General features: G+C 43.1%; 1 protein-coding gene across 1 annotated transcript; it reads right to left on the bottom strand.

Annotated features, from left to right (window-relative positions):
• Positions 1-170: 170 nt before the first annotated feature.
• Positions 171-15,219, bottom strand: LOC307251668 (putative ATP-dependent RNA helicase DDX17). Its single transcript, XM_080029055.1, has 13 exons — positions 14,900-15,219; positions 7,714-7,876; positions 7,344-7,440; positions 6,910-7,043; positions 6,574-6,639; positions 6,334-6,475; positions 5,656-5,816; positions 5,386-5,558; positions 4,826-4,936; positions 4,644-4,705; positions 4,474-4,533; positions 2,035-2,265; positions 171-1,768 (listed from the first exon to the last, which is right to left on the bottom strand). The coding sequence occupies exons 1-13, from the start codon at positions 14,950-14,952 to the stop codon at positions 1,209-1,211; spliced, it is 2,013 nt and encodes a 670-aa protein (XP_079885181.1). The 5' UTR covers positions 14,953-15,219; the 3' UTR covers positions 171-1,208.
• Positions 15,220-15,759: the final 540 nt, after the last annotated feature.

Here is a 15,759-nt window from a genome sequence, read left to right as displayed (position 1 = left end):
CTTCACGTCATCATGTATATTGTCCAATAAAAGTAGCACACATGTACATACTGCTCTGTACAAATTGAGAATGTACTACAAATGTGTATTTAAGGCAAATAAAGTTATTTGTACAGGGGGTTCGCCAGATGTAAAAATCATTTGATTATTCAATTGCAAAGTAGAATATACACAGCTTCAATTATTTTATTAGTAAGAAAAAGAACACAATGAGCAAACAAAAAAAAGAAGGAATCCATATGAAAATGAGTCTGGGTTAACTTATCTGCAACAATATCTCAAGAATATATAGGTTAAACAGATACAGAAACACTTCATTTTTAAACTTCTTGCATGACAGGAAGAAGTATGTAACGTGCACACATGACACAATGTATCTCAATAGGGACTGCATTCAGATTGACAACTTTGGTGGCATAGTTTACATTTTTAGAAAAACACAAAACCAATGCAGTACGTACAATATATTGCAGGTCTGCCTCAAGCAAAGTAAGTCAAAGATTTTGAATTGTAATAGAGCTAGAGCATAACAGGACTCTGGAATGTGATGTTATTTATTAGAAATCATATTTTAGGGGGCGCCTTTAGCTCAGTTGGTAAGGCGTCCCCCTCCCGGGCCGGGCCCAGCAGCAGACCCGGGTTCGATTCCCAGCCGCGGTCGTTCTCTGCATGTCACTCCCCTCTCTGCCCCATTTCACCTCTGTCTCTCTGCACTATCAATAAAGCATAAAACAAATGCCCCAAAAATATCTTTAAAAAAAAAAAATCATATTTTACCATAGGCCAGCTCTCTTAACAAAGTACCCCTGTAAAGTAAAGTAAGCTAGTTTCATTCTAACCACATGCTAACAGCTGATAAACACCAGCGCTTTAACTACAGCGGGATGACAAACTGTTGAAATCCACTGCTGTAGTGTTCGCTGGAAATGAAAACACAAGAAACTTGTTCTTCCACTGGACATGACAAATATCTAAAAATAAAGGGTAAAAACTCAAAGATTTATTTTACACAAAAGGTGTGTTAAAAAGTATAAAACAATTAGATAACAATCCCTTTCCACCTTAGATAAATAGGCCTTTTCAAACCTCCATGCATTCTCTTGTAGATGGCAGGAGTTGGGAGAGAATAACAACAAAGGTTACACTGCTAACACTCTTAAGTAACGCAGATGAACTCAGTGTGCATAGTGCTTCCTTTTGTCATAACTCTACTTGCGGGGAGGTGGAGGGCCCTGTGGAGGAGGAGGGGGTGGTGAAGCAAAAGAATAAGGCGGCTGCTGCCCTATGAAGCCCATGATGGGAGGCTGCTGCTGCTGTGGGGGGGGCTGTGGAACATACTGCTGCTGGCCCATCAGAGGCCTAGGCCCCACTGGGGGTGGTAGAGGGAGGGAAGGGAGAGGAGGAGGGGGCTTACCAAACTGACCCTGTGGCTTGTTAGACTGATCCTGACCTCCACCACCTCCCACACTGGGCTGGCCTACGCTGCGGGAGTTGTAGCCCCCGCTGCTGCTGCCCCCGCTAAAGCTCTGGTACTGATCCGGGGCTGCGTTGTAGCCGTCTCTGCGATCGCGGCTCCTGTCCCTGAAGGAGGAGGAGGAGGGAGTGGAGCGGTCTCCATCTCGGTGGCCGTGGCCGTCACGGTTGAAGCCACCACGGCTGCTTCCTCTGCTGCTGCTGCCACCACCACCACCACCAGGGCGGGAAGAAAACGCATCCTGGTACATGAAGTTGGAGTTGTTGCCGCTGCTGCGGTAACGCATTCTACCACCTGTTTACAAAAAAAAATAAAAAAAATCAGTGTGATTAAACAAAATCAATAAAAAAGGTTCATCACAGACGTGGAAAATTCTGAGAATTCCTGTTTAAGGCGAGACACTTCATCAAAAACACAATTATCGGGGGGTGCTCGTGGCGCAGTGGGTAAGAGCTTTCAAGATGATATCTATAAGTTAAAATGTTTGCCTTATTCAACTGGAGTGTCTTGCTTAATGGTACAGTTAAATTTGATAAAAGAAAACTGACAGTCCATCTTACCTCCTCCACCATGTCCTGAGCCCACCATCTGATTCAGCTTGGGGTTGATGGCCTGCCGGGCCTCTGCCAACACCCGCACAAGGTCCCTGGCCTGCCGCATGTTCCCTGGGGTGAAGAAGGTGTAGGCAGTGCCCTTGTTGGTACTGCGGGCCGTACGTCCAATACGGTGGACGTAATCCTCCGAGGAGTTGGGATAGTCGTAGTTGATGACGAACTTGATGTCTTCCACATCTTTTGGGGGAAAAAAGCATTAGTTTTCCAGCATGGGGGAAGGGAAAAATATTATAATCTCACAAGGGGCAAAAGCTTCTGGAGGAAGAATTGATCATTTTAATTAAGAGCCGATAGTTTGAATTTAAAAGGGTAAATACATTTTTACTTAAATAAGTAAAATATATAATAATTAAAAAAATATTACTTTTCTCCCTTTCACCCGTGCGGGCTGTGTATGCAAGCTACAGGTGCAGCTGCGCACCACTTTTGCACCGGGTCAAAGGGCATTATAGAAGTGCGATTAATCTGCGTTAATTTTTTTTAATCGCGTTAATTTTTCTGAGATTAATTCATCGAAATTAACGCGTTAATTTGACAGCCCTAGTTAGAATTCAAAACTCTAAAACAAATAGAGGAACTTACCTGCTTTATCAGACACCACGCAAAAATCCACACATCCAAAGATACATATCAGTTAACCATCTTTGTTACTGATTTAAACCCAATAGAGTTCAAACGGAGCTTTACTTCATGATTGCACGCTCACTTGGCAAAAGTGAGCATGACCTTAAGGTTGTACATAAACCACTTTTTTAAATGTTTTATTATTGGTCAGAATGTGTTAAGTCAAGGAGTCTGTTTCTTATTACAGAAGACGTGGGGCTCTGAGAGCACTGCTGATATCAATGAGGCCACCATGACAGAGGGAAGAATGATGGTCAACACCATGTGCCGGAATAAACACTGTGCTTTCCTTTTTGGCTGAAAATATGAGCACGCTGGCAGTAGCTGAATGTATGGTGAGCTCATGGAGGAGTTAAGAGAAAGGGCCGGTGAGGTACTTACCCCCTTCGTGATGTTTTTACAAAGGTAGTCAGTCCCCCCTTGCTCAGTCCTGGTTTATGGGGAGGGGCCGAGGGGGAGGGAGACAGGATTCATCCCTCACCTTCTGCGCACACACCGGCAACGTCAGACGGGAGCAGAACCGTTTAACCTCATGAGACACGCACAACGGCTGGTTCTCTCTCGCTGCGTTGCAGGGCCCCTCCTCAGACTCTGGCCAGGACTGGAATCCAGACGAGCCCTTCTAAAACCGGCACCTCAGGCTGCTCCCAAGGAAGGCTCGCTGGATTTACAAACTCTGACAAGAGGGGATCTTAAGTTTACCCAGGAGGAATAGCAGGGGGCTTTAAATCCCTCTAAAACTAGCCGAGCTTCTACTTTAACTTGTCTGGGGCAGAGACAGCAGCACAGGCTGTTACAGCTGCCATGTGCTGCCAAACCCTGAGAGGAGAAGAGGGGAAAAAAGAACAAGGATAACGGTCATCGTAAATTTGGCAAGTCATAAGATCCTTTATATATCCCCCCTTCTCATAATGATCCTGCCTACAAATGAGATCTCCCTGTTGGTGGGACGGAGAGCATTCAGCTAACAAATGCATCTGTGAAACATTACAACATGTATCACTTTCTTATGAGCAGCATCTTCATTTAGCTTCTCACTGGCACCATAAAGAAGACATAAGAATAGGTGCAGGAGCATTCGCCCCACACACACACACCCCTCCTTGCAGGCAGCGTGCCAAAGAGCCCCGGTTGAAGGAAAGGTTTTTAACTGCAGTAACAAGAAACAGACTATGAACCCAGCAGACCAGATGGCATGAGGCCACCCATACTGGACTTAACAGTTCATCAAATGGTAAGGTTATTATTATAGGGCTGAGGCTTAAATACAGTATAGTGTGTACTGATTTTTCGTATTGAACATCATTAAATTAAATAGGATAACAACTTCTTAGTTATTTACACACTTCTAGTTAACAGCAATACTACATAATTACACACAAAGCTGTATATTATGGTTAATTCCTATCACAAACCTGACAGTAAAGCAGAGTCAAAGGCAGACAACTATACACGTAATCTTGTTACAGGGTTTCATATTAAAAAACTAAATAAAAAGGTCATTACCAGGCCTTCCCAGATAAAGCTGGTCTCATCTGTAATATACTTACCTTTACGTCAAAATAACTTTGCAAACAGAGGCCAAAAAAAAAAACTCAATATATCATAAAACTTTGGTGACTGTTTACATGCGTTACCCTCGAAGTATATAATACACATAATAATATTTACAGGAAAAAAATATTTAATTCACAGGAAAATACAGAAAGAATGAGAGAAGAGACGGCTGTTGATTGTGTGTGTTTGTGTGAGCAGACATACCCAGACCACGAGAGGCCACATCGGTAGCAATCAGTATGGGAGCTTTACCGCTCCGAAACTCTGAAACATTAGGAGGCTTATTAGAAAAAAACAGACATTGGAAATACAATTAAAGAACACGATGGAAATAAATGAACAAATGGCAGCTGGGACGTGTCGGGTATTCTTACCTGCGAGTACCCAGTCTCTTTCAGGCTGGCTCTTGTCTCCATGGATACACATGGCAGGCCACCTGGAAAAATAAAAAAGCACAACAAAGCAGATGGGATTAGAACACTCTGAACAGCTTGTTTATCAATGATTAGCATAAAGCATCCCACAGTCACTGTCATAACAGACAGGAATTCCTCACCCGTCCCGCCTCATCCTCTTGGTGATATCATCACAGCGCTTCTTTGTCTCCACGAAGATGATGGTCTTGTTCTCTTTTTCAGCCATTATCTCCTCCATCAGCTGTATAAGTCTGTAGACAATGGAAAGACAAGCATAGCACATCAGCAGTGTTACACTCTGTTTACACTGTGTGCAAGGAAAAGCTCTAACACTATAACAGCAGTCAAATTCATTTAAGATCTCCTGAGTACAGTACGCGATCCGCTAGGGAGCGGATTGTGTATTGTGTGTGCGCTGAAAAGAAACTGGTATTTATACACAGCCTAGACTCTGTAAACTGGTACATGTATGTAAACAAATGGGGCCCATGGTAGCCAGTAACATTCCCTTTTACAGAGCACCTTGGCTTTTAAAAGATTTTGAATAAAAGTGATTTTGATAGCAAGCGTTCTCAAGACTCTTTAAATGTCTTGTGTGAAATAAGTGAAAGGGAATGCAAGTTCCATTACATGTAGTGCTGCTGCTCAGTATAAAAAGATGTAATTATAGGGCAGATATTTTCTAACTGTCTATCCTTACTTGTTCTCCTTTTCGTGTTCATTGCAGACATCGACAATCTGCAGGATGTTGTGGTTGGCACTGAGCTCCAGAGCGCCGATATTAATCTGGACGTATTCCCTCATGAAGGACTCTGCAAGCTGACGCACCTCCTTCGGCCAAGTGGCACTCCACATCAGAGTTTGTCTGTCAGGCTGAGAGACAGAAAACATGCAACTGGTTTAACTGGAAAAGTCCTTCTACACAAACAAAGTTAAGGTGATCTTTTCAAAAAATCCGCCTTTGTCCTACCCTGATTTGTTCCAGTATCTTGCGAATCTGTGGCTCAAAGCCCATGTCCAGCATGCGGTCAGCCTCATCCAGCACCAGGTAAGTGCAACGCCCCAAGTTTGTTTTCCCGGACTCCAGGAAGTCAATGAGGCGGCCGGGTGTGGCGATGCAGATCTCAACACCTAGGTAGAGTTATACAATATTTACTTAGTAAGAAAAAAAAATCATTACTAGGTGCAATAGCCCTGTAATGACTCTTTGTTGATGTACAACGGTCCCACAGTTACTGTGTGACATTACAGCAACACCTTACAGGGAAATGCAGTGTGGGCTAAAACACCAGGCAGTAGCAGAAGTCACACGCCATAGAAGCATGTGTGTGTGTGTGTGTGTGTGTGTGTGTGTGTGTGTGTGTGTGTGTGTGTGTGTGTGTGTGTGTCTCCTTATAGTTCATTTACATACCAGGATATAGCTCTATGTTTTTATATTAATTACTTGTGTTGTTCAATTATATTAAAAACACTGTGCTACCACAACATTTTGGTGTAGAGTGAAGATTTTCAAAGTCAACTTAGCCCCCCAAAACATTTGAGTACTCATAAGTAAACAAGAATACATTTAAAAGTAATTTAAATATTTTTTTTATATAAACATTTGGAACTTTATTAAACCATAGTGCTCATCTGCAACCTTGCTTACCCCTCTCAAGGTCTCGGATCTGTGGTCCTTTGGGGGCTCCACCGTAGACACAGGTGCTTTTGACACGGGAGGACTTGCCGTACTCAAATGCCACCTGTTGAACCTGCTGAGCCAGCTCCCTGGTTGGGGCTAGCACCAGACACTATGAAGAGAGGACGGAGAGGAATGAGAGAGGAATTCCAGACCGACTGTGTGCCCCCACACTAAGGTTGTATGATTGAGATAAAAATGTGCACTCACAATTGGGCCATCTCCCCTCTCCAGATAAGGCTGGTGGTTGATGTGCACAATAGCAGGAAGAAGATACTGCAGGGAACAAAAAAGACCAATTCATTCTCCTACCAATCCTTCCAAAAACACATTATTTAGACTTTTTGCTTCTGTAGTTGTACTTGACTTTGAATTGATGTTGTATTTTTGAATGGTTTATGATACTTCTATTCCAATTGCATGTTCAGCTGTCTGCACTTTCTTTCTTATAAAATACACTATGTAAATACAAATGTGATTCACTTTTCATATTAAACATCCAATAAAGTGTCATCATCGTGCAGAAAGATAGTGAGGCGGTCTTACAGCCAGTGTCTTTCCGGAACCGGTCTGTGCGATCCCCACCATGTCCCTGCCACTCAGGGCCAGAGGGAAGCCCTGAGACTGGATCGCTGTCGGCTCCTTAAAGTTCTGATGCATCAGCACATCTATCACATACTCTGAAGGGAGATGGAGGGAGACAGTCAACTAGTGGCTACACTGCCGGACTGAAACTTGTTTTTGTTTCTATCGGTCCATCAGAAAGACAATGTCGGAAAATTGTAAACATTACACTTGTCCTCGTAAAACACATTTTTACTAACACTGCAACTGGTAATTCAGACCATGTCTTTCGTTAAAGACATTTGGCAGTCTCTAGGTGATAGAATTTTTCTCTTTCTTAACATTTGTTTCGATATCTCACTAAGATATAGACACTGTGTAGACATTCTAGTTTGTGTAATGTATGGTTCACTCACGAGGAAACTGTGCCTGGTGAAAACCAGTAATCGCCTTGGGACAGCCAGAGCCTCGGACTGTGATCTCCTTCTTTCTACGATGCTCTTCCAAGTCAAACTGGATATAATGGCGAAAGGAGAAAATAAGAGAAAACATACATTTGGATGTATTAGAATACATTCTGCTGAAATTACTCTGACTTATTACAACAATATGAGGCATGACTGTACATGACATCGTTCAGGGGCTTTTTGTATAAATATTGTCTGATACAATAAAAACTGTTGATGATTGCCAGCCCTGTAGTTTAGAATGAAAATTTGCACAAGTCCAATACAAACATTTTCATGTTTCACTTTTTGTTTGTAAGTGTGAGGGAGAAAGATTTACCTGACTCATGTGTTGGACCTCAGGGTGTTCCACGTAGAAGTTCTTCTCAAATTTTGGCAGCTCATCCAGGTCCCACCTCTTCTTGCGGAGACGCTCACCTGGATTCCCAAACTTCAGTGGTGGGGGTGCACCACCGCGACCGCCCGTGGCCCCAAACCGTGGCCTGAGAGATAAGAGCCAAGAGATAATAAGCATGGGGAAATCAGCAAGGCAGGCTGGGGGCATTACCTGCAACAAAGTCCTGTTTATTTCTGAGGTTCAGACATTTTTGCCCTTGCAGAATTATTATTCTCTTTTTGTCCACAAGGCGGCTGGCATATATTTGGGCTGCTTTAATACAGATCTCAGAAATGAGTTATCCTCATTTTTCAACCTCAATATCTAAATCTAGATATTGAAAGACATTTATCAATCAGTTTCAAATCATTTTGGGTGGAGTTGGGTTTTTCCTGGCTCAGAATGGGCCTTTGGGGGGGGGGGTCAGTACACAACCAACTTTTTTCGCGACTATGTGCAACAGTAAAGGCAAACGGTTCGTGTATTTTAAAGGTGCGAACACACCAAACGCGTTGGGTGCTGTGGCGGCGTTGAAAAATCCTATTTTTGCAAAGGGAACCATTGGTTTAGGCGCGATGATGTGTTGGCCGCGGTAAAGCGGCGCTTTGGGCGCGCTAGCCGCGTTACCAAAGCGTCACCGCACCATCGCGCGAGTTCAAAAAATTGGACTTTTAACGCGTTGGCCAATCAGCAGTGAGCTTGACCCGACGTCACGGACATCGGCACGGTGGGAGGACAACACAGAGGCTGAGAAACACCGAGTAGGAAATGTATTTGCGGCTGGCTGGTGATATGAAGCCGCTCGGGGTTGGGTTAGAAGACGTGGGGAAAGTGAGCCAGGAGAATGGGCTTCCTGGTTAATTCAGTGAATATGTGCGGTTGTGCTTTAGCCGATAAACCAAGTTAGCACCGGTCGGATAGCGTTAGTTAACTCACCCGGTTGTGTGCGGCCACCACCTCCATATAATGAACCCAAACATAACGGCTAAGTCCGGGAAACTTTCACAACGAGTAAAGCGAAGCACCGGTGTTTATGCCTATATCTACGCCAGCCACGGTCCCGTCACAGCCAGGTAGGGTAATGTAGGCTACTTGCCTTTATTTTCTACTGCCCTGCGCACAATGCTGCTGTAAATGTGTTTGGTATGGTGCTGCCTTGCTGTTTGTGTTCATTTCCGAGTGGCGTGAATCTGTAATGCTGTTTTAAGGCTATTTATTCCGTTCAGTTGCTGTTTATTTGTCTTTTGGCACAATTGTTGCAGGGTTCAACATAACTTTTTTTTCCTACTGGCCCGCCGGGCCAGTGGATCCGAGTTTTACTGGCCCCTTGTATATTTTCACTGGCCCTGCACACACTTTTTTTTATTCATAATTTAGTGTCAATAATTATAATACCTGTATTAGAAAAATAAAGAAAAATAACCAGATCTAAAGGGAATATCTATACTGTAACAGTATAGATATTCCCTTTAGATTTGGTTATTTTTCTTTTAGTTAATTATATGAAATGTTGATATTGCTCATACACATAATATAAAACCAGGCAAACATATTGAATTTGAAGCCTACAACTGAAAGTATGTTGAAGGGGTCGGCCAGTATTTTAAAGTCCAGTAGTTTGATGGTTGTTTTTATTCTTGAATTTGGGAGGTTTAATGAATAGTTCACCTGCAGAAGTCATGTTCAAATATTTAAAAAAAAAATAAGAGATGAAGGTCTGATCATTCTTTGTGGTGTGGTAGGCTGTTTTTATTACTTTCTCTATAAGCATTAGGGATGTGAATGTGTCGACCGAATGACCGGTTTTCCACTTGCGCTCAAGTTGACTTTAAAAATAGAATAGAAATCCGAAAATCAGTGGGTTATGCCGTTTTTTTTGGGAGATTTCACCGTGTATGCGAGCGCGCTGCAGGAGTGTCACTTCTCCATGAAGTGTCAGCTTCACATAAGAGTCCGGTGTGGGACCATTTTTTCAAACTATTGATAAAAAACAATGCAGTGCAAAATATGCAGCATAAGTTAAACGCTCGTCTAAGACTATGACGTTAAATCACTAGAAACACACAATGCCTTCGTCCGATCACAGCAGCGTTTCACCGTGTGATCTCGCCAGCGAGTGAGTGAGCCGCCGCGCAGAAGAACTGTGGTTTGTGGCTAAAATAATAACCGGGGATATTCTCCCCGTTAGCGATTTCAATGGGAAAGACTTCCGCGATCTGATTGAATGTCTCGAGCCTGAAAACACAGTGCCAAACTGCGCGACTATAGGAACTGTACAGTGAGCGGAGTCCCTCCGTTCGTTTCTGTCTACAACCGACACAATCACCGGAGACGCATTCACAGCGTTTAAATAACGCCTCTCATTTGTATTACCATTGGGGCTTGGATGCAAATACTGTAACATTACGGCGGCAGATAAAGGAAAAGCGCAGTTATCATTTTCTGCACCTCAACCTCTGCTGTGGGAAGAAAGAAAGGGGGCAAAGCAAGTCGATTGATTTGTCGACTCGCAGGCGGACGGTAGGCAGCTCTGCCAACGGAGCGAGAGTGCACCCGGCCGCCTGTCAAATCGCCCACGCATCGGTTGTCCACTGGCCTTTCATTAAAAAATATATTTTATATTAGGTTTATTATATTGAGTCTTAAATAAACACTGCTTTCATTCCGACTCTCAACGCGCATTTCAATGAACCATGATATAGTCTACAAAAAGATACTGAACTGTGATTGGCCAGTCACTGGCCCGGGCGGGACAGTGACTGGCCAATCAACTTGCCCTGCATATGATTTTACTGGCCCCGGGCCATCGGGCTATACGTTATGTCGAACCCTGTGTTGGCCGTGTTGTTGTTTGTTTTTGTGCGGACATGAACGCTGTTGTGTCGGGTCGGGTCTGATCGCAGCCATGGTTGATAAGGGGAATAAATATATCGGGGGGCTGCGTAGCGTTGGGCGCGTTGAACCATTTTTTGACACAAAATGACCAAGCGCCAGATCAGGTGCATTGGGCACTTTGGCCATCGACCGCACCCAACGCGTATGGTGTGTTCGCACCTTAAGAGGGGTGTGGGGTTGGGAGAAGGGTGTTTCTGTCCAGCTAAAGAGCATTTCAGTCAGCCTGTCAATCACTGCGTAACCATGGAAATCACAATAAACAACCTGTAGATATGAAGTCAAAATACTAATATGACTAGGCCTACCTATTTAATACTTTAATTTTTTCTAATTGATCTAAACCATGGAAATTGCAATAAGGTAATCATAATCATGATTATTTTGAGTAATCACATTGTGTTATCACGATTATTAAAGAGAGTTAATCATTGATTTAAGAACATTATGCATTTATTTTACTTTTAACAAGGTTTTTTTCTAATAACACCATGACTTGAACTGAAAACAGGGAGAATAGAAAGGCTAAATAAGTGAAACATATTTTTAATAATTGAATAAAATGAATATGTCAAAATAAAAATAACCAGTTGTAAATGGTGTTGATAGGGCACGTCTTTTGATAGCATTAAATGTAAGGGCATGATGTATTTATGTCAGGGAGCAGGGTGGATAGGCAGTTGCATTGTAGTGTTGACGGTTGTGGTGACTCATGCCTCGTTTCCACCGAGTAGAGCGGGTCGGATCGGAGCGGCTCAGAGCGGGACAGCTCACTTTTAAGAATCTCGGTGTTGTTTCCACCGCCGACCCTACCCTTACTGGTAGGGCGGGGTTTAGGCTGGACTGCGATAGCCGCCGCCAGAATGTGGGTCACACTATCCGGCTGTGGAACAACTGTGGTCAAGAGAGCCGTCCCATCATTTCCGGCTTCCGTATTTTTTCGGGCCACAATACAGATTAGCGCCGCCTGCTGTTATGGAGACATTACGTCCCGCGCAAGTGCAGAGCGTACGGAAAGTCAGCAGTCGGTTTGGTGTGTTCTTTGCACTTTTTCGGCCGCGACGGGAAGACTGGAGCTCCCTGAATCGGCAGTCTCCATTTTCGGGTAGTCGGACTGGTGTGTCCTTTAAACCTCCTGTGTTTTTATTCATTGATTGCTTGGTCATAGACCACTATGATTCGACTTAAAGTGTATAAACAAATTGGTCGGGATGTTTAGAGGTGCAGATCAGGTCGAGCCATGGGGTCCGAGCGAGCGCACGGCTCGGCTGAAAGGGTTCGCTGCATTTAAAAGCCTGCATGCCCCGGCGTGCGGAACCATCGGCGTCGGCAGACCCTTTTCACCGGGGCACGTGCCCCGTTGTGGATCTGCGGTGCCTGGGTATGCCTGGGGCACTGATTTTTTAATTAATTTATTTATTTATACCTTTAATTTTTTTTTATTTAAGTCTGACTCATCTGGCAATCTACAGAATGCATGATTGCATTTTTTTTCTTAAAATAGGCCTATATGCATGGTGCCCCCCTCATTGGCCGGCCGCTGCAATGAAATGTACGTGACGAATGCACACACTGAGGAGAGAATCATTCTCCTTGATATCGACTTTTTGAACCTGTCCAGCACAGCGTCAGCGACCATTCACTCCGGCCGGCGTGAAGTGAAGTAAACAGTAACGGCCTCCACACACATCCTGCGTCTACCTCTGGAGCGCGTCACGTTACCTTACTGCTGCCTCTCTCGGACTTTTCTCGGACACACATGCAACGTCTCAGCAGCAGCTGCTGCTGCTGCAGCAGCGCTGCTTCTAAAAGCCCTATCTTTCTACATAGAGTTTTCATAGATAATTCCCATTAAAAATTAAGTTATTTCATGTCATCTATGATGCATATGATTTATATTGAGTCTGGACAGTAATCCGTTCGCCCCATTGCCATTTTTTAAAAAATTTTTGCCATATTTTCGCTTGTTGGAAGTTTTATTTTGAAGGGGACACACCAGGAAATGGTGAAACTACAGCGAAAGCTGCCAGTATGAAGTCAATATGACTCTCAGCAGAGTATTTCAAAAATCACTTTACTGATTTACACGGGAGAGAAAGAGGGGGGTGTGGTCGGGGAAGAAGAAGGCCGTAGACACAGATAGAGCAACGGAAAACTGTTGCGCTCATCATGATCTTTTTTATTTCTTCACTATATTGGATCTCTATATGTGTCATTTATCCAAAAATAAAATGCCAGAACTAATTGAAAATTAGGTTTTAAATCCCTCGGATTTTGATTGCACAATTAAATCGTGAAATAAAGGGATTATTCGCGTATACGACTGAGGGATGTTTTATTTTGAAATAAACACACCGGGTAAACGTGTAACTAGAGTGAATGCTGCTGGTATGACTGTCAGCAGAGTATTTCTCTATCAGTTAAAGCACAGAGACGCGAGAGAGACGCGCTGCTCTCAGAAAATAAATAGGCGAGCCTCCTGAGGTGAAGGGGAGCGTCGCTGCAGACGTGCCTCCGACGCGCCTGCAGTGCGCAGTGCGTCTGAGGTTGGATGTGTGCTCGCTGTACGTTGATTTCTGTGACAAAAAGTCAGACGCAGACGCGAGGTAGACGCGCAGTAGAGGTAGGATGTGTGTGGGGGCCGTAAGCGTTACATTTTTATCCTCTGGAAGCATAGAATGTCTAACAGCTGCAGTTGTGAAAGGACATTCAGCGTACTGAGACGCCTTCACACTTGGTTGAGGAGCACAATGGGGCAAGATAGGCTTCATCATCTTGCCATCATGTCGGTTGAGCGAGGAGAACTCTCCAAATTAAGCCAGTCACAATTGATCGACAGCTTCGCAAAAATGAAGCAGAGGCGCTACCGTTTACTGTTAAAAAAATGAACAGCTCCCCTATCTTTCTGGCCATGATATACACACCTCATAGGATCATCACCATCACACCATCATAGGATGGTCTGAAATAGAAATGATAAACACAGACATGTATGTATGTAGAGGTGTTTTTTTGTTTTTCCTTTTACAGTTGCACATTTCAAGTTTTCAGTTTTCAAGTTCATGTTTGCTGACAGATATTTAATGAAGATACGCTTTATGATAATAAATAAGTGCTATAAAATATTTGCTCGCGTGCTTGCATTAATTATCTGTGCCCATGCTTTTTTTAAATAAATAATTGCCCTTCGCGCGCTCGCCTTTTTTTTGGTGCCCTATTGTGCCCCTGTATGGTATTGGGTGAGCTGACGCCCCTGTGCGGAACAATGATAGTTTAATAACGATTATTTTGTTTTCATGATTGAGGGAAGCCGTAATAGTAATCGAAAATGAAATTCAAGTTATTGCCCAGCCCCTCAAGAAGGATGACTTAAATTGGGCTGAATTTGGAGAGGTTTTAAATAGCTATATTTATTCTCAATCTTTATATAATTTTGGCGCGCCTGATTTTCCTTTGGCGCTGGATAAATCCGCTTTGGCGCGCGCCAAAACTTTCTCTATGCAGGAAAAACCTATTATTTACTATCTATGGGAAAAACCCTGGATAAGTACTGCACAAATGCACCTGACTAGACTATAGTTTGCATTTGTATAAAATGATGTCCAATTTGTGTGCTCAACTCTGTTATATGTAAGCCTATGGTTACAATGTCTGGTAATTAACAAACGTCACCAAAATTGTGCAACCAATGAGTAATCGCTAGACTCAGTCTGCAAGTTCAGAGGGTTAATCCGAAATAAAACTATTGATATAACTATGATAGCTGTGGCTATGAAACCTACTGTATACCTTTCAAGAAACTAGTTTTGGTGACGACCGTTACCCGTGGAATCACCTTTAGCACCACCACGAGGTCAACATAGAAAATACTACATAGGCCTAGTAATCATCGTGTCCTGACCTGACCTGTAAAAGTTTGTTTTTGATCTCCAGTCAACAGACTTTGTTGTTGATAACATGAAACTAACGTAGCCATGGCGCCATCTTAAGGTCAATCTTAGGCTAATGGTACACTTTTCAAATCAACCGCCGTCGATTACAGCAATATTTCCTATGAAAGTAACAACAAACGAGGAGTGAGGCCTTGGTGAAGGTTTGCGCCTTTCTGCCTTTGTGTCGCGAGTACAGAATTAAGGCTAAAAACAGCCATGGCTTTTTACTTTAAAGGCATATCTCACACTAGTGTTGGGGCAATTCTACGTATATGTGTGTTGTTTCTATGTAAATTAAAACGTACCTGTCTCTTCCACGGTCTCTGTCTCGGTCACCATAGGAGGAACCCCCTCTCATGTTGGCTTAAAACAACAACTATCCTCTCCGCAGTATTTGTAACTTAACGTTAAGGTTACCCTTTGACGCGGGGTTGTTTACGTCGTGCGCTGCTATAAATTGCACAGAAAGGCGTAAATGTAAGCGTGCAAAAAAAACTGTTGTATATAAGACGAAGATTACAACAAAATAAGGATTTTGGTAAACAATTTTTAAATGCGTCACGTAGAGCTGAACGGACGCTTTGATTGCCTCTGCGCCTTTCCTCCGTCCCTGCCCTTTTTCTTCTTCTTCTTCTTCTTGTGTAATGTTTCTTGGCGGTTGGTAAACAACTTAAAGATGCATTACCGCCATCTACTGGTATGGAGTGTGGCATAAATAACAACCTCGCTTAAAAAAAATAAAAAATAATAATACTAATTCAAATAAGAAGCTATATGCTCAAAAACAAATTAGTTACCCTAAGAAAATGAAATAGAACTTGATGACACTTATTGGAATTCTTTTGTAAAATATCTATTAAATTAAAACTTACTTTTTCTTTTCTGAATTGTTCCCTCATCTGCCTTCTGTCTTCCTCACATCTCTCACACTGCATTATAACATGTTCTACTGTCTCTTCTTGCCCACATTCACATCTGCCTGTTTCGTGTTTTCCTATTAAAAACAGTGTAGCCTACTGTTCAGACCTGTGTGCCCAAACCTCAGTCTTGATAGAACCGACTCCTCTCTTCTGTTCTTACCTCCACATCTCATATCTCCCACTTGCCTTTGGACTCTCTTCCTTTCCGCTCTTCCTCCCACTGCTTTTGCCATCTCCTATTCAGT

The sequence above is a fragment of the Ammodytes marinus genome (assembly GCF_949987685.1).
Source record: "Ammodytes marinus genome assembly, chromosome: 6".
In the NCBI taxonomy this organism is placed as follows: domain Eukaryota; kingdom Metazoa; phylum Chordata; class Actinopteri; order Uranoscopiformes; family Ammodytidae; genus Ammodytes; species Ammodytes marinus.
Note: the sequence above shows the minus strand (reverse complement) of the source record. Positions and strands in the feature narration are given on the sequence as shown.